Source organism: Epinephelus lanceolatus, chromosome 4 (genome assembly GCF_041903045.1).
Source record: "Epinephelus lanceolatus isolate andai-2023 chromosome 4, ASM4190304v1, whole genome shotgun sequence".
NCBI lineage: Eukaryota > Metazoa > Chordata > Actinopteri > Perciformes > Serranidae > Epinephelus > Epinephelus lanceolatus.
This window is the reverse complement of record NC_135737.1, coordinates 26,589,010-26,616,893: the sequence shown is the minus strand read 5'-3', so window position 1 is coordinate 26,616,893 and position 27,884 is coordinate 26,589,010. Positions and strand designations below refer to the sequence as shown.

At 42.3% G+C, this 27,884-nt stretch overlaps 1 protein-coding gene across 2 annotated transcripts in view; it reads right to left on the bottom strand.

Moving 5' to 3' along the window:
* prkd2 (protein kinase D2) overlaps positions 1-23,040 on the bottom strand; it is a 47,151-nt gene extending 24,111 nt beyond the window's left edge. The window contains exon 1 of one of the 2 annotated variants that reach the window (XM_033631870.2): positions 22,008-23,040. In XM_033631870.2, the coding sequence (XP_033487761.1) occupies positions 22,008-22,334 (327 nt within the window). In that variant the 5' untranslated portion in view covers positions 22,335-23,040. The remainder of the gene's footprint in view (positions 1-22,007) is intronic. The other variant, XM_033631869.2, reaches the window with a different exon arrangement.
* Between the last annotated feature and the right edge of the window lie 4,844 nt (positions 23,041-27,884).

The window sequence follows — 27,884 nt, the reverse complement described above, 5'->3', positions numbered from 1 at the left end:
AGAAAACAAGTGATGTCACTCTGTGTACGCTACAAACACAGAAACACCTTTCTCATCATATCAGCGTGATGTCATGGAACAAGGCTTTTGTAAGTGAAATTTGAGCTCAAAAACATTGTATTCAAACACGCACATGACACACACACACACATGATGCCACAGTGCTGGCTGCCACTTCCTCTCCTGTGAGCTCTTTTTCTGTTGGTTTACTCTCTCTTTGACCACCTCTGGTCATACGATGCAGGTCACAAGTACAGAGATAGCTATTGAGATCTTTTGCCTGAAGTGCAGACAAACTGGAACCTGTAGAGTATGAAACGATGACCTAATTTCTCCTTCCTCTTCCAGTTAACTATGCTGTATGTTTGTGCTGCTACATGCACGGTGTACAGGAATATTAATAACCTCTCTGAGAAATTAATAAATGATTGATGGTTTTATAACAAGACACTACATTAGAGATTCAGTTCAGCAACAGTTCAGCAACAGTTTAGCGTCACCTCCAACAAGCTGATGCTTACTACACAAGCACCAGCATCGATGTCCAGTTGAGGCCATTTCAGTTCGACCTTGAGGGCTTGTCAAACGGCTGAAGTGTAGAGCTTCTAAATATAGACCCTCTTTATATAAAGATGCTGCATGTGTGAAGAACACAAAGACTTTTATGTCCTGCTGAGAAAGCCGCTCGCTTCTGCTTTTCATCATCCCCATCACTTCCCCTCCAGCAGCTCAGCAAGAGCCACCTTCGACCACCAAGCCGCACAAAACACGCGAGCACTCGCACATGATCAGATTGATGCAACAGCTTCGATGCCATCTAGTCAAGCTCTTTCTTTTAGACATGCAACAAATTTAGATAGTCACTTGTTGAATGACTGACTGATGGAATGATTCTTATGCAACCCTAAAGGGTGTTTTTGGTCCTTAGTTTTACTTCATGAAAGGATGCAAATGGCTCGAATGAAAGCAACTTTTACTGTAACACTGGGAATTTACATAAAGTGCACGACACTTGGGGCGTAACTTATCCTCTATTAAGTGCTCTGTCAGCTATTAGGAGTTGTTGTTGGTTTCTTTCATATGTTTTTCCCCACATAAAGGGAAACTTCACAAGGTCAAAGAAAGTCCTTTTCTGGTTGCCTCGGGCCACGAGGCTTCTACTCCACTGCTATACTTTTATACATCGGTACAATTCACAGTATAAGAACATTTATACTTATTTACTAAGTGCCAGTAGCATGATTACCAGTCATTTTTTTGTATTATATTGACTAGCACAAGTAGTATCCGTTACCTCCACAACACAGGAAACTGCAACCTTGAGAATGTGGTTTATAGCACTTCAAAGGTGTAAAGTAATATACCTATAAGCAATGTCGGTCTGAGGAGGAAGAGTAAGCATGATAAATATAAGGTAGTTACCACAGTCACACACAAACACACACTTACACACCTACATTACCAACAGTGGACTGTCACTATAGCCCCACCAAGTGTGGACCTCTCTTTCTGGTCATTTTGAAAAAACAAAAATAGAAGAGAAAATTTACTTTTGAGGTCATTTCCCATTATTCTATTGCAAAGGTGCTTTTTATACATTTTTAAAGAAATTGCCAAGAGGCGGCTTGCATTCCTGAGCAACGTCTCTCAAAGAGGGGACCTCCAGTTACTGCAGTGGAACTGTCTATACCCATTCTTTCACCTAATGAGTGTTTGTTTCCCACAGCGACTTTCTTCACTTCTGTCAAAATGGATAATTTAACTTTAACGTTATTAATACAATATAAACAAAATATTATGAAAATAATCATTGCCACTTTAATTGAGAATGTTTTCACACACAGAGGGACGACCATGGCTCAGAGATAGAGTGGGTCGTCCACAAATCGGAAGATCTGCAAGTTGATCACTGGAAGTATCGTTGAGCAAGATACTGAACCCCAAATTGCTCCCAATGGCTGTTCCATCAGTTTGAAAGAGTGTTAAAGCTGTGTAGCAGGTGGCACCTTGTATGGTAGCCTTGGCCACCAGTGTGTGAATGTGACTCGTAGTGTAAAAAGCACTTCAAGTGGTGGTAAGACTAGAAAGGTGCTATACAAGTGCAGTCCATTTACACACACTCTGTATCAAACACGAAAATATAAAAAAGTAAAACAAAAAAAAACCCCTGCAATATCAGCTATTATGTTAATTCAGTTTATTTTTCTGATCAGTGAATATATAAAGAACTTAAGGTTTCACATCTTGTTACAATAACATGGCAGAGTAATTTCAAAATGGCACTGAAAGTACAGTGAACAGCCACCTTCAGGGAACATTAACTAAACTGTCAGTTTTATGTCCCTGCAACAAGTTGAAGTTAAGATTGAAATGGAATAAAAAATATTGTGCACTTAAAGTGTTCTTCGCAGTGGTTGCTTTAATTTTTAATAGTGCAGTAAAGAACAACTGGGGGACTGAGATGACACAGTGACAGAAGCTGGATTTGTGTTTACACAGCACACTACGGTACAGAGACTCTGCAGCTCTGCAGAATCACTCAGGTCAAACGGCAGTGATGACACCACATGATGAACAACTGAGAATCTGCATGGCCAAGATACAACACATGCTGTGTGTGACACTGCAGGCTCAGCTCTGTAAACAGTGTGACCTCTATAGCCTTACATGGTCCTACACGCTGATGTGTTTCTGCAACAGAAGCTGGTTATCACAACAGGAACCTGATCCAGCCATTTTATAGTCAAGAGGAAACATGCTGCATCCCTTCAAACAACAGACATTGTTTAAACATCCACGTCTTACTGTGTAACAAATCATACAACCTCCTGCACACGTGTGTGCATACACACTCGTATTCTCTGTGATCATGCTGGAGGATTGTAATGCACCTGCACTTTACTCTGTGTGTGTGTGTGTGTGTGTGTGTGTGTGTGTGTGTGTGTGTGTGTGTGTGTGTGTGTGTGTTTCTGCATCTATTTGCATCCTTCTCCTGAAGACAAAGCCCCTGATTGTTGGACCATAACTCCCTCTATCCTTGTTAACATGTCAGGCACGGGACTCAGAAAGAACCACCCCACCTCTCTGCAAGTGATGAGGTGTTTAATGAGGGGTTGCCGTGGCAATGGGCATGTAAAGACGTCAACGATCTGCCCTCATTAGCTCCTGACAACAACTTGGCGTAACGCAGGAATTTTTCCTTTTGTGCTGACAGTGTTAGTGATAGAACAAATGTGTCACAGATCCGGACGTTCTATTTTTAACCCCAATGAGGTCACATGCTGACGAAGATATGGAGCAGACGACGAAAATGAAAGCCATCCCTGCTCTCCCTGTCCTTTCAGTCACCTGTAGTCTGTGCTCACGCTGGCTTTAAGGAAACAATAAAAGAACATGACCTGTTGGCCTTACAATTTTTTAAAATATATTTTTATTCATAAAACACTCTTTAGATCACCACACATGAAATCACAGCGGTGAGTGACAGCTCTGTGCCAGGAGCACAAGCGGTTGGGTGATATCCATGACGTCAGCTAAGTGCTGGGCTTGGCAGACACAAAGAAGGAAAACGCAATGACGATGAATCAACACAGAAAAGTGTGTACACAAGGAAGGACAGCTGAAAAGCTACAAGACGTAGTGCAATTACCCATGCCCTCATGATGTCACAAACCATAACTTGTTCACTCACTTGAGTGTGGATTAAGGATGGATCTGAGCCTTCCTATTTCCTTTGTCTGTTTGTCACCGTCAATACTCCTCACGTAGATGTATACACACTTACACAGAAATAACTGCATGTGACAGAAAGTACCTGTGTGACTACAAAAACATGGCAAGGAAGCAGCAGCCTTCAGGGCTGAAAAATGAAGCCAACGCGGACGTGTCAAAAATTGCAGTTCTTTGAATGGCCATTTGAGGCTGGCACCAAAAGAGAGTCAATCCCCATAGACCTCCATGTTAAAGGCAGCAGAAATAAACATGTTTACAGCCTGGTACAAGTCTCTACAGCTAATTTCCTTCTTCATGACAGCTGTACAGGGGGTGATTCTTTTTAATATTCTCCTGTTTACATTTTATTAAGGCTTAAAGTTATACATAATTAAGGTTTCTAGTGACAGATTGGCTGCCAACATTGTCCTTGGCTTCTCTGTGCTATCCACCCCTTGCTCCTCCAAAGCGCCAGCCTCTTGCCCAAATATGATCACTTCTTGCTCCAAAATACCAACATGCCAACAGCCATAATGCTGAACTCAAGTCTTCAAAACAGCAGTCCACAAACCAATGGATTTCAACACAATAGCTACATCCACTGTTTTTACAGTTAATGGTGGCAAGAACTTCAAAGTGACTTGAGGGCTTGTGCAGCAGCAGGATATGGTTTATCACAGGCGATAATGAGAATCCATTCAGTACAATCATGATCTTTGCAATGAGACATTAAAAGCCACAAGCTTCTTTCTTCCTGGATCTAATGTGTTTCCTGTTGAAACCTGATACTGAGGAAGGACAAGAAACCTGGAATGGATGTTTTAAAAGTGTAAACCAATGGGACATCCACTGGGGGTACAAAGGCAGATTTATTTATTAGAAGAGGCTAAAATTTGGGGTCTCAAAAAGAAAATGCAGGTGTGTCTTTTTTTGCCCAGTCTACATGGTCAAAGTCTAATGGTTTTCCTCGTGTAAGCATGGCAGAGAGACAAAGTAAAGGTGAAGGTATTAAGTTTAATTTTCTTAATAATTAGCATGACTAATGCTGCACAGTACTGTACACTGTGGTTTTCCCCTGACTCATGTTTTCTATGTATGTGTGTGTGTGTGTGTGTGTGTGTGTGTGTGCGTGTGTGTGTGTGTGTGTGTGTGTGTTTGCGTGTGCAGAAACATAATCAGGTTTACATTCCTGACCTGCTAGTTTCTACATACCAGAGATAACTGTGTAAACCTGCGAGACTGGAGGGGGGAGTGGAAAACACATACACACAAACACACAAAATGCAAAATGCAAAAAAAAAAAAACCTCACGAGACCCAGACACACACAAACAGTCAGGGTGCAACACACAAAACAACACAAAAATGCAACAGTGATGACGTTAACATGCACACATAAATGGATTCCTACACAAAACTCACAAACATGCACACCTAATAATTTCACAGTGGAAAAAACCCTTAAGCACATGACACACACACACACATGTACGCACTGCAATAAAACAAATTTGATATGTTTCCTGCAAAAATATTTTAAAAACAGCGTGCATGAAAAGAACAGGTCAAGACAGAGAGAGACTAACCATAGAGTTAATAGAAATAGACAAAGTTCATTGAAAAGACAGACATAAAGAGCCTTTTACAGTGTGTGTGTGTGTGTGTGTGTGTGTGTGTGTGTGTGTGTGTGTGTGCAGCCAGTAAGTGGAAGAGGCTTAGACTCAAGCAGGAGCGCAAGGACAAAGCGTCTCATTCTGCTCCAAGCATCAAGGAGGACGGGGAGGTAACATGAGAGCCGTGACCAGGCATGAGAGAGGGGTCTGGGGATAAAGGAGACACGCACTGCTATTATGAAGCAGCCTTTGTTGGTAGCAGCTCCTGTCTCCATCAGCCCCCACCCATCCTCCTCCACCTCTCTGTCTTTCCTTGGCTTGCTCCTGAGCAGGTAAGCTGATAGGAACCTTGGATTCAGTCCACTCTGTGCAGTGAACAAGTCACTGATTCATGACAAGAGGGAGAGACAGAAAACAGGCCTTCATGACAGATGAGACGGCGAGTTTGAGTGACGAGTAAAGAGGAAAATAGGGATGGATGGAAACAAAATGAGCAACAAAGAAGAGTGCTGATGCTGAAACTACTTTATCAGACTTCTTTGTGAAATACTGTGTGTGTGTTTTAAGGCCCAGACTCACCACACTGCTGTCAAAGAACTACTGTATTGGCAAGAAGATCAACTGTTGAGTCGCCTCACGTTGCCTGTGTCTCAGCCAAGAAGTTGCACTTGAACACACTGCAAAGACAACAGTCAACAACCTACTAGCACGTACGGCCTGCACCTGCGTCTGCACCACCTCTCTTTTAGCATAACACTTCATAGCCGCTTCCGCTTCCAGACCAAGGCCGAACAGGGCTGATCGGTACAGTGGGCAACTCATGTAGCTAGTGCGCGGGTCACATAGCTGCTCTAGTCACACAGCTATACCTACCTGGTGACAGGAAATGAGGAGAGACGGGGGATGACATGCAACAAAGAGCCCAGGTCAGACTAGAACTAGTAACATTGCAATTACATTTACAACACCCTAGGCCCCTTGGAGCGCCCTGATTCTAGAAAATACTTGATGACTGTACTGTGAATGCACGCCACTTGTTTTGTGTCTTGTTGTGCCACAGATCAAGCCAGCAAAATAATCGGTTCACCACAAACCCCACTGTCCCATCTATATGAGCACTCTGTTATCAGGAAGGCCACCCTGATTACAGAGGAACCCTCTCATCCCCTCCATCATTCATTCAGTCTCCTCCCATCAGGCAGGAAAAACAATCTATAAAAAATCATTCATTCCAAATGCAATAACAGCCCTCAACAGTAGAGGAATTTCAGTGCCACAGTAATGGTTTGCTAATGCCGCTGGTCCTTTTCTTTAATGTATCGATGTGTGTTGTTGATTTTCCATCCCGTGTATTTTTTAGATTCTTAGGTCCTTGTATAATGTCTGTAATGTCTTGCATGTGTAAATGTTATGTTGAGCCCTGTCAAAGAGGAACTTCTGGTACCATTTGGTTCAGACAATAAAGTTTTTATTCTATTCTTCACTAGCCCTTTTTAAAAAGGAATTGTGCAAATTTGCAGGAAAGCCCAATCAGTCTTTTTTCAGCATTGGCATTATAAAAACAAAATCAGGGAGTGCAGCAAAATGCCACCTGCCTACTTTTGTTTATACAGAATGCGCCTTTTTCGGGGCAATGGGGGGTGTGAGCAAGTAACAAAACGTGTAGCTCTGCATGTGACGTAAACAGTGATGTGGGAGGGAAGCCGCGGCTAGTCAGTCCTTCGGCGATTCTCTCATAAGTTGGCCCGTCCTTCACCGTGGCCTCTTAATTTGCAAGGACAAACTTGCTACTAGCTGCTCGCTAATTCCTGCTATCAGCTGTTTCCTGTTTATCCACCGCCAGTGGGTCACACGTGCTGCGTCATCAACAGCTCCTCCCACAAGTCTTCAACAGCCCCTCCCGTTGCGGAAGGCTGCCTTGGTCTGTTTAAACTAAAAGGGTTCTGCCAATATGACTACCCTACGAGGCGGAAAATTGGGCACTTCGGATCAACTCGCCAGTCCGGCTCTGTGTGTCTAAACGCTCGCAGCTTGCCGGCAAAACGGCCCAACATTCACGGAAAATCTGGCAGTGTAAAAGGGGCTACTGTTATGGAACAACAGTATGGAATCAGATTGGTTTTCACAGTTTTTTAACTTTTCAAAAAACATTTGTACATTTGGACTAAAACCTTTCTAACATCCCTTTAGATTATATGCATTCATCTTTTTTTCCCCAAACAATAGCATACAATATCCAATCAAACTGTCTTTCCGCTAACTCTCCATTGTAGTGCAGGTATGTGCTACATACGTGCTCACCTCTGTATGACAGAAACTAACCTTCTCCGCCTCGACAGCAACAAAGAAATTCAACATTCCGGTGCAGTTGAACAGATGATTCAGAGGGAAATACCCAACTTAGAAAATATGTTCTATGATAACATTACTGCCTTCCATTGTGCAACATAATGGCACATACTTAGTATTAGTTACGTGTTTAATTTGTAATATAGGTCTACTGTGTGGTGTATTTGCTGGTGGAGTGCTACAGCACCACATAGTGAACCTACAACACAGGATATAATAGAAGAAGTGAAAGCAGATCATCGCTCATTATCATAATGTATTCCAAAAAATATTTTCCATCATTCATTTCCATCACATGTTCTCTTCATCACTTCACCAACTCAACTACTGTAGCTAAGCAGAAAGACCTTTAAGTGCAGCTTCTCAATGCAGATAATTACACACACTGTTCTTAGTGAAGCAAGGAACCTTTCCAAGGAAATTTAAGATCAATTTCACAGACTAGTTCAGCCAGTTATACCTCAATTAATATACTGTCGCTGCAGAACTGACAAAAATTATTGTTTTCATCCGCAGTGACAATCATGCTGAAATATGAGGAAAGAGAAGCATTCTCACTTCTCTGCATGACTGATCATAAATTAACCCGTGACGATCTATTCACTGTTGAAGCATCTGTGACCTGACAGCAGAAAAAGTCCCTATAGTGGTAATGGTGCCGTCAGATCAAATGACACACCAACAACAAAAATCAAATGAGCGATAATAATATAAACTGAGAATGACGACTGTAAACACAGGTGCTTCTGAGTCCTGTGGTGACATCTCCCTACAATTACACATTACAAGTCGTCTCCAGAATAAAATGTTGGCATTGTATGTTCCTACAAACCACAGATGTTACACTTGTACATTTCATGTGAATCATATCGACATTTCTAAAGTCATTCTAAGTCAGACTACATGTGTATGAGATGTTTATCTCATCAGGAGGAGGGAATGGTGGAAGGCGACAAGTCAGAACATTTCTCGCCATGTCTGTTATGAAAAATCAGGTATTTTTTAATGACACATTTCCAGCAGTGTTTGTGGCAACCATACGAGGTATTTTAAGCCACAACGTGATGTTTTCCTGACCTTAACCAAGTGATGTTTGTTCTTAAGCCTAATCACACGTTAACAACACTGTTGTAGTGCATAAAACTGAAAATTGAAATGTAAAGAAACATAAAGGTTCAACTTATCTGTGGTTTGCAGAAATGTACAGAGCATTTATTCCAGTGATTGGTTTGCCATGTGTCACCTTACTGATCTGCTCTTTGCTCTGCCCTTCATCCATTTACTGCCAATCATCTATCCTTTTTGACAGACTGACACATCTACCTTAAGGAGTTCTCAAGAGTGACCACAGAAAAATACTACACACCACACTGGGCCATGAGAAGCACATTGTCCATGCGCCAATGTGTGCCATGGACACACAAACACTTAGTGCTGCATGCTGAGGCCCACAATAGGCACATAACTGCACTCTGAGTCATCCCCCTTTCCTTTATTGCCTGCTCCACTCTCCTCTCCACATGCTGGTCTTTCTCCCCCTCTTTGTACTCGTCCCCTCTCTCCCATGTGTGGCACGGCTTTAGATCCTAATTGAAAGAAAAGAGGGGAGAAGAGAACACTACAGGCTCTACACACTGAACTCCAGTCATATGACAAACGTGTGGCTACATTTATGGAGCTGAGTTGTTGGCGTCTCAGCTCTTACCAAACCACGCTTCTCTTGAAATTGTGATTGTAAATCTACTAAAGCATCTCATGCTTCGCTCTGCACAAATACTACAGCCAACATCTTTTTAGTATTCTGCACAACTGCAACCACATCTACATAACTGAGCATTAAAGCAATAGTTCCACAATTTGGAAAATATGCTTCTTTGCTTTCTGGCAGAGTTAGAGAGTGTTCATTTATGAGCTTTAGAGGTGTTAGCAGATGGATTGTGTTACCATTCAACAGAGCCAGGCTAGATTTTCTCCCTGTTTCTGGTCTGTGTGCTAAAATAAGCTAATCTAAGATAAGCTCAGCTATGTGTCTTCTGGCTCTAGCTTCATATTTAATGGACAAATGTGACCGATGTTGATCTTCTCGTCTAACTCTTGGCAAGACAGCAAAAAACAAAAGTATTTTCCAAAATGTGTGACTAATGCTGTAAGGCAAGAAGCAGGGTTGAGAGTGTGGGCTGTGTTTGAAAAGTCTTTTTTATTTTGTACATAATGGACTTGTGATCACTGTTTAATGTGAAATTTAAATCATTAAGGGAAAAAACGACTCCCTTTTCACAACTAAAGGGCCTGTCATTATTTTCCAGTTGCTTCTTCCACTGACCAGTCTTCAGTATTGATGTCATGTGTTTATCTACTGAGGTAAGACTGTGGTTTTGCCCATTTCCCCTCATAACTGAGCGTCCCCTGCATGCAGACATACACACGTCAGGGCACACTAACACACGCTGCACTATGCACGACACACCAGTGCCCCAGACCAACACAACCCACCCTGTTAACCCTCACACTGAGTCCACTGTCTGCGGTCCTCCCAAGGCACACTCACACATACACACACACACCTGACGGTATAGCAGCAAATAGTTTCATGCCCTGTAGCAACGCAGCTCTTCTTTTCTATGACATTGTGGATCGTGCAAGATATCTTACTGTGCTTCACTGTCTGCCTCACGTGGACGTATTGCCTTCTATTATCATCTATACTAAAATCAGGATCCTTTAAACGTCACTAAATGAGGCTAAAGAACCAAAAGTGTGACACTTACAAAGTCTGGTCCCTTATAGGTCCCTCAGTTTTCAGCTATTGCAGTGGCAATAAATATCAAGACAGGCCTTACTAACTTCAGTCTCTTCCTGTGTCATGAAAGTGTGTGTGTGTGTGTGTATGTATGTGTGTGTGTGTCCAGTGTCCCCCCTTCTCTAAAAGAACCCTGTGTTGTGCTGTTTCCCTGACATGAGAAGAAATTCTCTCCAACCGGCTGGTACAAACTCTCCACATGCCACCAAATGCCGCTCAGCTCTGCTCTGCAGCTCCCAATTGGATTACAGCACAAAACCGTTTTTACAGATGCTAATCGCCAGATTAGTATCATAAGGTCTCTTTTGCTAAGAACAAGAGAAGGAATGTGGGAGTCTGAGAGGCCGAACGGGCCCTAGAAACACACAAATGCCAAAAAAACTCAAACTCTTGGGTCTCATTTTATTAGTTTTGCACATCATTTCTGCTGGGTATGAAAACATTGTCCTCTAACAAATAATTGATTGGATCTAGGAACACAATGACATCAAAACAACGGAATCAAGACACTTCAGATTATAAGACAAGTTGACTAAAACGTTGGCATAGTCACATAAGGTCAATGTGAATATAAAACCAAGAGTTGACCAATCCAGAATGCCTGCAGCCATCCCTCATTACACAGGAAAACTGTGTGCACTGCATAGGCCACAAAACTATGGCAAGTACATAAGGTCAAAGGTCAATTCAAATTAATTCTATGTAGCCTATCTAGCCCATAGACTGTAAGAATAATGGCTGTAGCTACAGTGATGCCAACCATTGGTTTGTGGACTCCTGTTTTAAAGTCTCAAGTTCGCCATTTTGGCTGTTGCCATCTTTGTTTTTTGGAGCCAAAGGTGACCATATTTGGGCGAGAGGCTGGAGCTGAGGGGGGCAGATCTGACTGAGAAGCCTTGGACACTATCAGCAGACAGCCTGTCACTCAAAGCGGCTCGGCCTTGATCATGTATAACTTAAGCCTTAATTAAATGTAAACAGGTGAGTTACATAAAAATGCATCCCTCATACAGTTGTCAAGAAGGGAAAATTATCTATAGAGACCAAAACTGTTTTTCGTACCAGGCTGTAAATGTGTATTTCTGCTGTAAAGTTGGGTATTTTAACATATTTACGAATTTACTTGCGTTTGGAGCCAGCCTCAAGTGGCCATTCAGGGAACTGCAGTTTTTGGCACTTTCATGTTGGCGTCATTTTTCAGCCCTGGAGGCTGACGCTTGATCGAGCCCAAAATCACTAATTTGCTTCTAAGGGTTTTACAATCTGTAGAGAACACAACCTGCCAGAGCCCTGTGCCACTGCACGACCATCCATTGATTAAATCACATGCAAATGACACCCGGCTGTTACAGAGGGATCTCATGCAATAAAATGGAAGTAGCCCTGGATTAGTGCAGTCATGTAAACAGCTACATCAACTTCTTCTAATGTACATTTCAACCATTACTGAACAAATGAATCTAATTAAAACAAATACAAATAATGAACCAAAATGCACTTTTGCAGTTAAAGTAGGGTTCTCAGACTCTCAGTATGACTAAGGAAAAAGTTAATAGTGAACAGGAAGTTAGTCTCTAAACTGTGATATTGAATGTGTTTATAGTGGATGGTTGGAGTGATGTTTACTGCTAACCTTTTTCTCTTCCACATAAGTTTGACCAAACAAGGAGTTTGTTTAAAACATGTACAATGATGGCGTCTTTCTCCATCAGACTTCTCTTTGGGAGATGTTGCTGTGGCCCCAGTTTTTAGCATTAACTTGGTGAGTACAGTGTTACCAGTAGAAATAAAATCATCCTTTAATACCCTGTCCAGGGCTTCAGATTTGAGTCTGTGCCTTCTCATAAATGTTTACTTCAGGATCACAGTCTCAGCTGATTCAAGCAAGATTCAAACCCCTCAAATCTCCACCCATCATCCCACCTTCTCCACCTGACTCTCCAGCTGATACACATCCCTGTCACAGGGCTCCGACCAGCAGTGTGTGCTTTGAATAATCAAATGTCCTTGTGCATACGAAGCCTCTCCTGCAGTTTGCCGCTAATAGCCAGGGGACAGCAGGCACGGTCAGTCATGCAAAGCTGTTCCGCTACCATGCAAATGTAGCAAAGACACACACACACACACACACACACACACACACACACACACACACACAGTGAGAGAGGGGTAAGCAGAACTGATACACGCTGCTGTGGGTCTACCCTTTTTTTAAAAATAGACATGTTTTCCCTTACAGCTGTAAGGTTTTAGCAGATAAAGCCTCTGTGAGGTTTGTAGCGTTTAACCAAAGCTGCTGCGTTTGGTCAGTCAGCGGCTGTGTAATCTTCACTCAATCATCAGATGTCATGCAGATAAAGGTGTGGTTTGTTCTCTCACTTGTGTGTCCACCTGCCTGTCTCTTGCTAATTAACTGGCATTTATTCATTGATCAACAAAGGTTTGGGCAGATAAGCAGAGTGTATTTGCCCAGTAGCTCAGACGCATACAGGAGGCTTTTTAATAAACCAAGTAGCAAGACAAAACCCCCCCATGACATTCGATCAGTACAGTGGACGAAAGTGTAGCTGTGGGTTGTAATTCAGACCAAATTAAGTCAGTCCTCACCTACAGCAGCAGCGCTGAACGCGGAACTGTCCTGATTTCATACAAACAATACGACCTTGTCTGTCACACTGAGCCTTTATCTGGAAAATCAGGGCCAACTGTTACGTTACTTTACAAAGTGTGTGTGCATGTGTGTATGTGTGTGGGTGGCATACATGTGCAAGAGAGTGAGGTAAACAGGAGGTGGTGTATATGATCCCATTCCCAGCGCCAAACTGCTTCTCCAGGGAGAGAGATAAAGAAACAGACCCTTCCAAAACGGAGGTGGGAACAATGGCCAGGGCAGGGGCTCTCAGCCACAGCTGTGTGTGTGTGTGTGTGTGTGTGTGTGTAGTTGCTGTGATTCCTTTGTGTTTTAACCATCTAACTACAGAACAAAAGAAACTTTGGTCCTGCTTACAACTGTTCAATCAGTGCATTTCTTGTTCCATTATAAAGAAAGAATGAAAACTTAGGTGCAAGTTGATCACGTCACAGCACTAAACGGCATCGCTAAACAGACATCTATTATGAAAGACTGAATGTTCAGCAAATTTCTACAATACAAATGAATTCTCAGCAGTGTGCTGTGCTCCATGCCCATCCACTGCTGGATTCGACACAGCTCGCTGCCTGTTAAATGTGTCATCACAGATTAGTCTGCAGACATGTTTAACAATCCAGTAATGTGACCACAGCGAGCACTGACAGGACTCAGCAGGTTCTCACTTGCGTTCACACGGTGACACACATACACTGTAACACACCCACTGACATCAGCGCAGCTCGCCGTGCATCTCATTAATGACGGAATACGACAACTTGTTAGTGTTGGAAGCGTAGAGGCTTTTGAGACGACACACCTTTTGGCAAACTAGGCAAAGGGGGGAATACAAAGCCAAACCTCACCACACAATATGTTAACTGTACTGATCTGTAGCTCCTTGTGTTTTAAACTGCAACGCGTCGCTTAACCCGTCACCAATGTCTAATATTCACCGGAAAACATGATTAATTCTGGCTGAGGTGAGGTGGGAGTACTGGATTTTTTGACTCATCACTTAATAGAAAGTAAACGTCCTCCAAACCTGTATCGTCATGCCCTGTACGACCGGGCAAGAGTGTGACTTTTACCATATTTGTTCACTCACTTGACGTGTGTTCAAAAGGACAAACAACCTACTTAAAAGGTGAGGCTGACAGGAAGGGCAGTGGCAGTGGGTGGACGAGTGCAAAGAGAGGAAAGTGAATGAATGGGAGGTGGGATGCGTGGAGGAAGAGGACACAGAGCGTAAGAGGAAGTTGACGATAAGGCAGGCAGAGGGGGCCGGAGATGAGCGGATAAGGAGAGGATGTACAGGATCTGGAGAGGGAAAGGCACGAGAGAACGAATAGTTGGAGGCAGTTCCAAAGACAGTGAGAGATAAACAATGTCAGTAGCTTTTATCCCAAGTCTCAAAGAGGAGAGGAGGATATGGAAAGGAAAGAGAATGGAGAGGAAAAGGGAGAACGATAAGGCAGGATAAGGAGACCCATCTGACTTTTTCCAACATTATCATAGTTGTAGAAAAAAAATATTCAGATTTTTTTTTTTTTTTTTTTCAGGAAACACCACACAGAATATAAAAAACCATTAGGAGTAACATAAAAACGCAAGTGACAGAATAAGAACATTGCTGATTGGAAGGTAAAATGTGGAAAGGAAATAGCTATGGGAAAAAAGAAGGGGGTCAGTGAGGCCTGTCCAGCAAAAGAGCAAACACATCAGAGCTGCATCATGGTTGAATGGAGACAGACCTCTGGTTTCCAGGCCACACCATTAGTTCTTGTTCCATCAGGAGGAGGAGGGGGTTTGGGCAGCTGGAGGTAAGCCGGCTAAATGGGATTTTGGCAAGCACTAATGCCAGGTATACAGCCAAGCTAGGTTTTAGGAGGGTATGGGAAGTATAGAGTGTAGATAGTGTTTGTGACTGAAGGTGGGTTTTGATTTTGGGCCTGAGAGACTGGGCTTAATGCTCTGAAGACAAGAGCTATAGGATGGGCGTTAAAGGGGCCCTATAATACTCATTTTAAGGTTCAAACTTGTATTTTCATTTCTACTGGGACATGTTTACATACTTTAAAAGGTCAAAAACACTGTATTTGGCTCATACTGAAATACTTGTATTCACCTGCTGTCTGATCAGTCAGCCTCTATAGGAATGGCCGTAACAGAGAGTAGTGGCACTTTCTTATGTGGAAAATCACCAATAAAAGCTCCTAAACACAATCGAATATGTTCCAGAGAGAAAATGATCCAAAATCTGGGAGAAATTAACAACAACAGGCAACCAAGATGACAGGGTTCCCTAGCGTTAGCATGTTGCTACATGTAGCAGTGTAGGCTACGTAATGTAAACACTTGCGGCAGTGTGCCTGGAGTAAATTACCATATAAAGAAATCAGTCACCTTGTCTCAAAAGAAGACCAAAAAAAACCACTAGAAACAGAGTATTCAGAACGGTTGGAAACCTTAGATTGTTACCTCTACACACGTTTATCTTGTTGTTTGAAACTTTGGTCACGTTTAATATGGACATCCAACATTGTAGCATTACATATAGGTTATGACAGAAAATAAAGAAAAGCATAATAGGTCGCCTTTAACTCCGGGTTGGTGTTGAGGCCAGGGGAGTGCGTGCTCCTCCACAGAGAAGTGAATGGAAAAACGTGTCAATGGAACACAAGGAGGGAGCCTGTGAATAAACAGAATCGGTGACTCACCCTTTCTGGGATGGGAGAGATGACCGTGGGCGGGGGTGTGGGGTACCAAACTGCCTTCAGTACCCCCCTAAACACAAAAAAAGCAGGCATTCATGTGTGCACACACAGTCCAACTCATGTGTCACACTTAGTTAGCCTGACCAGGACAAGCCGTCGATTGTCCAAATCTCCCACCTAAAGCTGTAGCTCTGAGCAGGGCAGGAATTCTGTATCCAGGGGATTTTGGGGATTGCCGAGAGTGTGTGTGACTGCTCTACAGGGCTTGAGAAAGATCACGCTCTGAGTGTGTTTGTGTTTGGAGGAATGAAAGCTTTTTTCTCTTGCTTGCTTGATTTTCAAAATAACTCAGGGGTGGACAAGGAATAGAAATGGCTCTGGACATGATCACTTCTTCCCTCTGGACCATACTCAACAAAGACACCTCTGAACTGTACACTACAAGGGAGAATGAAACACCAGCCATTATACTGAAGTTTTGAACAACAGACATTAGAGAAACTAAACTTCAATTAATCCCTGTGGGGAAATTCATGCTCTACATTTGACCCATCATTACCATTTAGGAGTCATGGACAGCTATCTTTGGCTGAGGTCAACATCACAAGCAAGAGTATCTTCATTTCTATCTTTCATATCCTTTGGGATGGGAGGAAACACAAGGAGAACATGCAAACCTTGCACAGAATGACTCAAACTGATCTGTAGTGCAGTTATCTCACAACAGGCCTCACCCATCACTATTAGTCAAACCAAGGGAGGTGCAAATTAGGCAAATAAACACTTCAAGCTTAATGCTTAAATACATCTGTGAGTTATTAGTCACTAAATCAACTCATGTACATTCAAATAACTCAGCTCCCTTTCATATACTGTATATATCTTTCAAGTCGGGGAAAATCAGCTTATTTTACAAGGTCTCATAGTATCACATACACTGCCTGGCCAAAAAAAAAGTCGCCACCTGGATTTAACTAAGCAAATAGGTACGAGCCTCCTATTGGATAATTACTGCATGGGCGATTATCTTTCAGCTGGCAACAAGTTATTTAACCCCAACTGGTGCAATGAGTTGCTTCTCATTTCCTAAACAACCATGTCGAAAGACACATCCCGTGGTCGTGGAAAAGATGTTAGTCTGTTTGAGAAGGGTCAAATCATTGGCATGCATCAAGCAGAGAAAACATCTAAGGAGATTGCAGAAACTACTAAAATTGGGTTAAGAACTGTCCAATGCATTATTAAAAACTGGAAGGATAGTGGGGACCCATCGTCTTCGAGGAAGAAATGTGGCCGGAAAAAAATCCTCAGTGATCGTGATTGGCGATCACTTAAACGTTTGGTGAGATCAAATCGAAGAAAAACAACAGTAGAACTCAGGGCTATGTTTAATAGTGAAAGTAAGAGCATTTCCACACGCACAATGCGAAGGGAACTCAAGGGATTGGGACTGAACAGCTGTGTAGCCTTAAGAAAACCACTAATCAGTGAGGCTAACCAGAAAAAAAGGCTTCAATTTGCTGGGGAGCATAAAGATTGGACTCTGGAGCAATGGAAGAAGGTCATGTGGTCTGATGAGTCCAGATTTACCCTGTTCCAGAGTGATGGGCGCATCAGGGTAAGAAGAGAGGCAGATGAAGTGATGCACCCATCATGCCTAGTGCCTACTGTACAAGCCTGTGGGGGCAGTGTTATGATCTGGGGTTGCTGCAGTTGGTCAGGTCTAGGTTCAGCAACAGTATGTGCTCAAAGAATAAGGTCAGCTGACTACCTGAATATACTGAATGGCCAGGTTATTCCATCAATGGATTTTTTCTTCCCTGATGGCACGGGCATATTCCAAGATGACAATGCCAGGATTCATCGGGCTCAAATTGTGAAAGACTGGTTCAGGGAGCATGAGACATCATTTTCACACATGGATTGGCCACCACAGAGTCCAGACCTTAACCCCATTGAGAATCTTTGGGATGTGCTGGAGAAGGCTTTGTGCAGCGGTCAGACTCTACCATCATCAATGCAAGATCTTGGTGAAAAATTAATGCAACACTGGATGGAAATAAATCTTGTGACATTGCAGAAGCTTATCGAAACAATGCCACAGCAAATGCGTGCCGTAATCAAAGCTAAAGGCGGTCCAACGAAATATTAGAGTGTATGACCTTTTTTTTTGGTGGTGACTTTTTTTTTGGCCAGGCAGTGTACTTCATCATCTCGTTCCAGCTTTATCAAAAGTGTACAATGTTTATTAGGGGTGGGGGGAAAAAAATTGATACAGCACAGTATCGCGATATTTTTGTGAGGCAATATCGTATCGTCACACGGTGCCATGTAATGTTTTGGTTTTTTTATTACATAAATTTTTAATACTACAACTACAAGTTAAACTTTAGGAAGCCTTCTTGAATAATATAATAGTCCACCACATAAAGTTTGGCTGCAAAAAATGACTGAGGTGAGATGAACAGACCGAAAACTTTATCTTATTAAATAAAAAAGATGTTGACAAAGTTTTTCTTTGGGCTCATTAATTGCAGTTGAAAACATGTAATAAATCGCAATACTATAGCATATCGTCAACACATTTAAAATCACAGTAATAACGTATCATGGAGACTCTGGTGACTCCCATCCCTAATGTTTATACTGAGAAAAATACTCCAATGTATAGCTTGTTCGTTATAAGGCTGCACCTTTCAATCAAATTTAAATATGTTTTAGATGTTTCGTGCATAATTTATACACATTTTCCCATAATTCAGTCACATATTGGGATCAGAGTATTGACTGGCCTGTGGCTGGGACAGTGAGACTAAAGATGCTGAAGAGGAAGAAGTGTGGAAGAACCAAACCATAAAAGAAAGTTTATTTCTCTTCTTTTGCTGACGAGGTAGACTTTTTTCTAAATTAGATGCTGTGGAGCGAGAACCACAAACTGGTACCCAATGTATATATAGAATTCTGCAGACGAATCAGCATTCCTTTCTGTGTCTAAAAACACCGAAAATGTTAAGTCTAGATGGGTGTTACCATGTTGGAAGTTCAGTGGGTTTGTGACCATCATTCTCAGCTGTACCGTTGCCTAGGTTGTTTATTAATTACCCTTAGTGCGACCTTACAGCATGTCAGACTGACCCCTCTACTTCCTTCCTTGCATCTGACTCTTTTCCTCACAGCAACACGTCGCTCCTTGTGTGGAGTTACCCAAACACACACACACACACACACACACACACACACACACACACACACACAAATCGTACTGCATCATCCCATGCTTCATTATACATTCAAAATGTGCGATTTGTGCTATTTACATACTTGCAAGCAGGGCTAAAACGGGGACACTCTAATCCACGTTGTATTAAAATCACAGTTAACCAATTGGTTTAAGCATGTTGTGACATAGGGGTTGCTGCCCTGATTAGTCATGGATGGAAGCTGTTTCACCATTGTTATTCCAGAGGTGTGATGACATCAATTTCTTTCTTGTATGTCTTTAAACTGATCAACAAAGAATACAAAGTATTAAAGGGATTCGAAATCTAAATGTAGAGGCACCTTAGCTCTTGTTGGTCGAGCATGGTGACCTACAAAAAGCCGCCCAGCAGCAGTGTCACATGGCTTTTATTAAGCTTTCCAATCATGTTTGGATCCAATGTGTTTCTAATGTACAACAAAATGTAAATGTAAACACCTTATGCAACAATGAGGGCTTTTAATATAACATTTACTGTGAAGTAGGGCTGCAACTAACGATTATTTTCATTGTCGACTAATCTGTTGATTATTTCTTCGATTAGTCGACTAATCATTTTATCGAAAAATGTGTTAAAATGTTGAAAAATATCGAAAAATATCGGTCTGTCTCTCCCTAACCCCAAAATTGTGTCATCTTGTTTCGTACTCACACCAAAGGGTTTTAGTTCACTGTCACGGGAGAGTGTGTAAAGCTGCCAATATTTGAACGTAAGAAGCTGCAGTAAGAGTATTTTGGGGTACTTTTATCGTACTTTTCTATGAAAAATCACTCATACCAATTAGTCGACTACTAAATTAGTCATCGATGATTTCAATAGTCGATTAGTCATTGATTAGTCGACTAATCGTTGCAGCTCTACTGTGAAGCAGCTGCAGGTTTTGTTGAGTCACAGAGGTAACTGGCTGGGTAACACAAATCTTTATCTGGACATTTTGTGGCCCCAGCTGAAAACCATGCAAGGAAGAATTTTGAATACTCTGCCAGCCCTGGAAAAGCAAGGCAAAGTAAAATAAAGACATAAAAGCCTTGCTGAATGAAAACTCAAAACAGCATTGCACAGAAGGGTTTGAATTTGTCAGAGGAACACAAAAAGAGGAAGAGAAGAAGATGAAGCCTCATGTGAAGTGGACTGGCACGGACATGCAGCTGCTGTTTACATTTTGATTATGGTAAGCGACACCTCTTGTTCCAGCCATAGCTGCTCAAATCATATGGAAACACAGCTGGGAGCACGCCACACTACAGCTACTGATGTCAGCCATCCAGCATCAGATGCACGGTACAGCTGCATCAGCTCATGAAATTAAAGTGCATGACAGAGAACCACTTACAGTATATGAGAGGGGAAAACAAAGACTGCTGTGCACAGCAACAGATTAGCAGAGAGGGTAAGCTGGCTGGAGACAGCCACCAGTGTTTCCTGGAAGATTTGCGAATGTGGGGAGTTTTACAAAGCTGCTCTGAGCAGGCTGTGGAAATCTGCTAAACACCTACCAGCCTCACTGGTGTATGAGAACTAATGGCCTTCTCAAACTGCAACACCAGCGTAGGATAATGTTATTCCCTGTGTGTGTTTTCTACTCTACATATAGTGAAAATTTGCTGCCCTACATAGTTGAATGACTTTGTGTTGGTGGTTCTCAAATACTGTGAAGACCATATTTCCCATAACACTCACAGCTTCCTGTTGCAAAGAGGATGTCACTACTTCTCCCCCCCTCCCCGACCCTGCACATTTGTTTTGAAGTTTTCTTTTTCAGTTTAGTGAAGAAGATCATGTGTTTGAAGTTGTTATTCCCACAGGTCTTTTACTTGATCGACCGCACGTTAAAGTCTCAGCTGCTTGTGTAGAAAAACGAACGCCCTCCTCGTGTTTTAAATTGTGAACTAGTAATGTAAAACACAGTGAAGGAGCTGATTTCATTGCTCAAATTGTTTGGAAAGCATAAAAAACAAGACCTTAATTATGGTCTTGTCCTTCAGCAAGTTTAACAGATGTGGGAAGTACAAAGCTATGACTTAAATGTGTTCAGTGATGGCAACAAAAAAGGCACAATTCAGTGAGGTGCTCACCAAAGTGACTAAAATTGGCCTAATGTGATCAGCTCTTTGGGCATGAAATGCAAAACCTCTGATGTTGCACTAAGTAGAAGTGAAAGGGACTTTTGACCATCTCAAAGAAAGATCATAGGCATGGAGGATTTTGTCTTCTGATAGAAAGAAGCATCCCGTCCTGTAACTAGCTTCACATTTAGTCTGTTTAACCGATGGGAAATGAAGTTACTACACTCCTGAGCAATGAGATATTGACTTCTTTTTGTTTAACTGCATGTTGAGACATGCTATACGGTGAAATAAGTCACGTTAATTGCTGCAATTATCGACCTACATTTCCTGTTTCATGTACAGCAGATGTGTTGGCCCATGCATGAATGGAGCCAGATCAAACTGTCTCCAACGCTAAGCCAATCAAACATCCCTCTGCTAGTCTGCAGTGCTGGATGTGACATAACAAAGCCTAATTGAACACTGTGTTCTCTTCCTACTGTGTGTGAGGGGGGGGAATGCTAATTGCAGTAATTAGAGTGGAGTAAAATTGTGACATTTTGGACATTTTCTCAGAGTCTGTCACAGCTGTCCATTCAAAGACTTTGCCTGCTTGCATGCTTGAACCGTGTCGTTTACCTATGAGAATATGAGAGTGTAAATAAAGGTTTTTGTGTAAGACTGAGACACAAAAACAGAGTAAAAGAGAAAAAATAAGAACCCAAACTGTCAAACTGCTTGAGAACAAATATGAAAGTGTGGCACGAGAGCCTTGTCGATAAACAGCTTTCCACCTGGAGAAATCAGCTTTACCTGACATGCCACCCTTCCCAGTTTACACATATGAACCCTCACCCCAGAGAAACACACACACGTCTTACCTTGGTGTCAACAATGGAGCAGGCCATCTGTTTCACATAGGCCAGGTCCGCACTCTGGGGCATCAGGACAGATTCTCTAGTCAGGCCAATCTGGATGATGAAGGACACCCCGGCTGGAGTGGGAGGCAGTGAGGGTATCACAACCCCACCTGGACCCTGCACTGGTGTCAGGTCCATCATGGGAAAACCACCCTGAGTGGGCATAGAGGGCATGGATATGGGGGTCCCCTGCTGTATCACAGCCGAGCCTGGTGGCGAGGAGCCCCCAGGGGGAAAGAAAACCTGGGCCATGGCCCCTGAAGACATGCAAGGGCTAGCATTAGCCATTCAGAGTTCTGTCTGTTAGCTGCCTGAAGCTCTCAACATACACGCTCAGAAACACACACCCAGGTGCAGTCTAGAGTTGTCAGAAAACCCGCACTCATTCAAACTGTCTCAGCGGAGGAGATAGGGGTCCACACACTGACACATGGACACACACACACTGAGCAGAGAGTCCCGGTTCCTCTGTGTCCTGTGTCCACCCCCTCCCAGTGGATCAAGGAAGAAATCCTTATCCAGGAAGTTGTGTTTTTGTCTTCCCTCCTGCCACTTCTTTTGTGCTCTGTCGTCTTCAGACTCCTGTTATTGTCTCGGCATGACAAGCATGAGCAATGTTTGTGAGAGGCTCATAAAAGAAAGACACACTGAGTGGGAGAAAACTTCTCTCGTGCTGCTTTGCCCTCCTCCACCTTCTTCCCTCCTTCACCTCTGCTGTCCAAAGAAGTTGCTCTGCAGGGGAGAAAGTCCAAACTCGATTGTGAAACTCCCCGGCCGTGGGTGAGAGAAAACAAAAACAATGCCAAACTTTGTTGTGCCTCTTCTCCAGGCTGAGTTACAAAATGGCCTCCTTAAACAGGAAACTGTGAGAATGAAGGAGAGCAAGAGGCTGCACTCCTTTTACGAGTACTTGCCCTGTTTCAGTTTCAGCTCCACTTCAGTCTTTTTTGTGAAAAAGCACAGAGAGAGAGAGAGAGAGAGAGAGAGAGAGAGAGAGAGAGAGAGAGAGAGAGAGCTGTCTGAGGGTACCTCCCTCTCCCCCTCCCTCCTGCCCTCTCATCTGTGTTCTTGCCTCAGCCAAGGAGGAAGTGAAATGACTGACACAGCCTGAAGCCAATAACCTCTCAGACAGTCCCGCCCTTTGACTCCCTTCTCCCAGGCTTCTCCCTCCTCCCTTTTCCTCTTTCTCTCTCCCTTCCTTACTTTGGGGTTATTGGTCTTGTTTGCTCCCTTCCTGAGTCCAGGCCAGCAAAGATCTTCTTACACTGCCTGAGGGGGCAGCTCCACACTCAAAAACCCTCCCATGTCTGTCTCATCTTCCCCTGTACTGCACGAAACTCTGTTTCCTGACTTATTTTTTCCTTTGTAACACCTTTTCTCTTTGCAGTTTTAGCAGACACACCTCTGCCAGACTGCAGAATGGGACCACACCTACTGCAGAGTTGATTTGTGCAAAGTTGACAGTAAAATAGGGAACTTTCATGGCAAAGAGGGTGGTACTTTGCACACACCGGGATATACCATATGCTTAGAAAACATGCTGAGTTACTGCAATCATCAACATGACTGTGACTCGACACCATCAATCTTTTCTTTCAATGAGCACGGTTACATGCGCACAATAATCAGATAACTGTGAATAATCAGGTAATGGTAATAATCCAATTTGACGTGTTTACGTGTACTTCAATAATCTGATAATCAGAAAAACCTGGTTTACATGATTCAGTCCTTCAGTTGGATTTCTCCCCAAGTACATGACATAAAACTCAAACTTCCTGTTACAGTAGGTACTCATATCCTTGAAAAACCTCGAAAAGTACGCAAGTCATATATTTGCAAAATAAAGCACTCATCATGCTGACAGCTTATATTCTTACAGTACTGTTTGTTTTATCATTAACAAATACATGTGAGAGCATTCTAATGTGTAGTTTATCAATGTGGAGCCAATTTTACATACTTCGGGTAGATTCGGAGTAAAAGTACTGCAAAGTGCAATATACAAGTGTATTGTATATAAACTTGTCACACAAAGTGCATAACATATAAGTAAGATAAAATAAAAGTGACAATTTAAACACTGAGAATATAAAAATATATTATTTTGTGTAAAATCTTTATCTGAAAGGAAACAAAAGCTGTCAGATTAACGTAGTGGAGTAGAAAGTACAATATTTCCCTCTAAAATGTAGTGGAGTAGGAGTATAAAATAGCAAAACCCAAAAGAAACCAGATTAAAGGATATACATGCACCCAATAATCTGACTATTGGGGAAAAAGCTAGGTGTGTTTATCTGATTTCTCATAATCAGATAATGGCTTTTATCTGATAAAGCCTATCGGATTATGCTGTTTACATGACCACTTGAATAGTCAGGTAACTTCCAGAAATCAGATAATGATCAGTTTATTAGTGTGCGTGTAAACGCGCTCATTGAGAGCACGCAGATGAAAATACTGACTTATTACCTTGCACATGAACACCTCCCTGGATTGTAATGCTGAAACTCTCTAACCACATTAAGTTCATCATCTCACCTCCTCCCAAGGCCATCACATCATCCCTCTCTCTGTGCAGCTATTTTTCAATTTCCAATTCATTAAAGTAATTAACCACAGGCAACTGCGCTCTGCTGATGTGACAGGAGACATCTATAACTCAGCAGCTGCCAATAATGCGTGCTCGGATTCTGCTTTGGACCACAAGAGGGCGATGTTTGTTACAGATGGGTACTGGATAAGTCATTTTAAGGCAGAGATGAGGCCATAGGGCTGCTCTCGCTTGGTCTCATATAATGGACATGCAATATAAAACGAACACAATCCTGAGTAGTGTGATGACGTCACAGCATGTTTTTACAAATCTTATTTCCCCAGGTGCTTATATTATACAGCATTTTTGAAGATTTTATGGTGTGGTGAAGAAAAAAGTGGAAACAGACAACTCTTCAGCTCTCCTCTAGTGTTTCCAAGTGGATTATTGGCACCGCTGTCCCAAAGACAGACAGATTGCTTTCCATTTTACTCAGAACCCAACAACTACCAACAACACAGGACACTCTGCATTTTGTTTCTCTGCAGTTACTTCAGTGGTTCCACAGTCTGCCACTACTGTGGGTAGTGACTGCAAAGGTCTGATACTCTTTGGTAACTGGGGATAGCTGCCAATACCTACCAGGGGAAACAAAAGCGCTATCCATTCCCTGTTTTAAATGCTCAGTGGTTGACGCACTCCCTTTGTGTCGTAAATCCAGCTTTCATTTTCCCAGCAGATTGTGACAGTGAGGCTCTTAGGAAACCAATCTGAACGCTAATGCTGTCATTATTCTATAGCCATTAAATCAACCAACCAATATTGACTTCATAATGATGAGTTAGAGCAAAAAACATATCTATTTCCATGTGAAAGGTCCAGTGTGTAGGATTTAGGGACATCTATTGGCAGAAATGGTACATAATATTCATAGCTATGTTTTCATTAGTTTATAATCACCTGAAATTAAGAGTTGTTGTATTTTCATTACCTTAGAATGAGCCATTCATATGAGACTCCACCATGTTGTTCTACAGAAGCCCAGAATGGACAAACCAAACACTTGCTCAGTCTAGATAGTCATTTGTGTTTTCACGTCTGCTACTGTAGCTCCACAAACTTGGCATACAAGAGAAGTTTCAGTTCTGCATCCTCATTGGTAGATGCCACTAAATCCTACACACTGGACCTTTAAAGGGGAACCACATCTATTTACTCATCACTAGTTTACTCATCATGAAGACTCAGACTCAGACTACTCAGCCCATGAAAACAGCAAGAGGATGTTGGGTGTGAAAATTAATTCTTGACTTTGGAAAAAGTCATTTGACAGAAAAAAAAAGTCAAATGAACAATATTTGTATGGTCATAGATTTTGGAGTAGTGTTTTAGGAGTTTTGAAAAGGTAATCAAACTTTATTGTAGCAAAATCACACCAAACATGATTATTCAAAGCACCAAATTCCTTTCAAACAGAGATGATCTTTAGCTTATGACAACTGAGTAAACTCCTTTCGTTGTGAGATGTGGCTGAAAGCCATAGGGAAAAACTTGAGTCCGATTTTTTGGCTACACATGCTTGTCTTCTGTTCCCATGATGGACCTTTTATAAGCCTGAGAAAATGATCCTGATGATGCCATCAATGTTATCTTGGCTTGGGCTTGAGACTTACCTCTTTACAGGGATGTGAATAATGTCAGTGCTACCAAGCATGGAGGGTCCAATGAGAGATGCTATCAAATCGTGTTATGGGTAGTGTGACATGCAGCGTTGATGCACAAATTTTAACCATATAGTTCCAGTATGCAAGATTTAGGGGGATATATCAGCAGAGATGAAATATAATAAGTATGTTTTCATTAGTGTATAAACACCTGAAAATAAGAAATATTGTTTGAATGAGTCTTTTATATCTACATACAGAGCGGGTCTTCTCCTACAGAGTCCACCATGTTGTTTCTACAGTAGCCCAGAGCGGACAAACCAAATGCTGACTCTAGATAGGGCTGTGCATGTTCTTGCATCAGCCACCGTAATTCTCATACAGTCATTAAGATTTGATCAATACTACTACTTTTATCGGTACTCTTACCGGTTCTTTTTCATTTCTAAATAATTGCTTTTAGAAACTAAAATAACTTAGGAAGAATAAACTCACAGCAAGAGGGTTCCTGGTTCAAACCCAGAGTGGGGGGGGTTCGAACTCTAGGGTGGTCGAGCCCTTCTGTGTGGAGTTTGCATGTTCTCCCTGTGTCAGCCTGGGTTTTCTCAAGGTACTCCACCTTCTTCCCACAGTCCAAAGACATGCAGGTTAATTGGTGACTCCAAATTGTCTGTAGGTGTGAATGTGAGTGTGAATGGTTGTCTGCCTCTATGTGTCAGCCCTGTGACAGTCTGGCGACGTACAGTACCCCACCTTTCGCCCAGTGTCAGCTGGGATAGGCTCCAGGCCCCCGAGAAATCCTTACAGGATAAGCGGTTACAGAAAATGAATGAATGAATCAATGAATGTTATTTCTAGAGCAGCAACAGTATTTTTCACAACAGTAAAGTCACTATATAAATAATATTTCTGACATCACAGTACTGAGTGAAGTGTGGGCTATAGTTTTTATTGGTCACTATAAGTCATTCCTCCTGTCCTCTGTCCTGCTTCCTCTCTGCTGATGTGATTCACTGCGTGCTGGTAACATTACCGCTGGTAGAGAGAGGAGGAGCTGTTTGTTTCAGGGTTAGGGTTAGGGTTAGCCAGCAGCTTAGTTAAAAAGTATTTGCCCACTTTTAAGATGAGTAGCAAACCAAGCTAAATGTGCAGACTACATGCAGACAGCTGTCATTTTAGCATATTTGTAATAATTTACTATTAGCCAAACTAGCATGCTGTCCTTGTGTAAAACATAATGCTCGTGGCCGTGGATGAGAGACTGCGGGATGGGCAGAATGAAATATCACTGTACTGGCTTTTTACACGCGAATGTTTAATCACACTTAAAGTCACAAGCGTAGTTGCTGCCAACTTGAGTAAGTTATCTTCACTTTAGTTCCACTACAGCCTCTCTGACTTCACGTGGTTGTGTGTATGTGGAGGAGGTCAGCCCTGGCTCAGAGGGCAGGTGAGATGCAACAGGATGATAATGGCTTAAACCAAATTGTTTAAAAGTACAGATAAAAGACCCGATAATGTCGATGCTCATCAATTCTATGGTCTTTGACACGTTAGCCGTGGGGCTCGTTTAATACTGGGTTTCTGTACCCATCCCTAGCGTTAGAACATGGTAAAACTTTCAGTTGGTTGCAATCT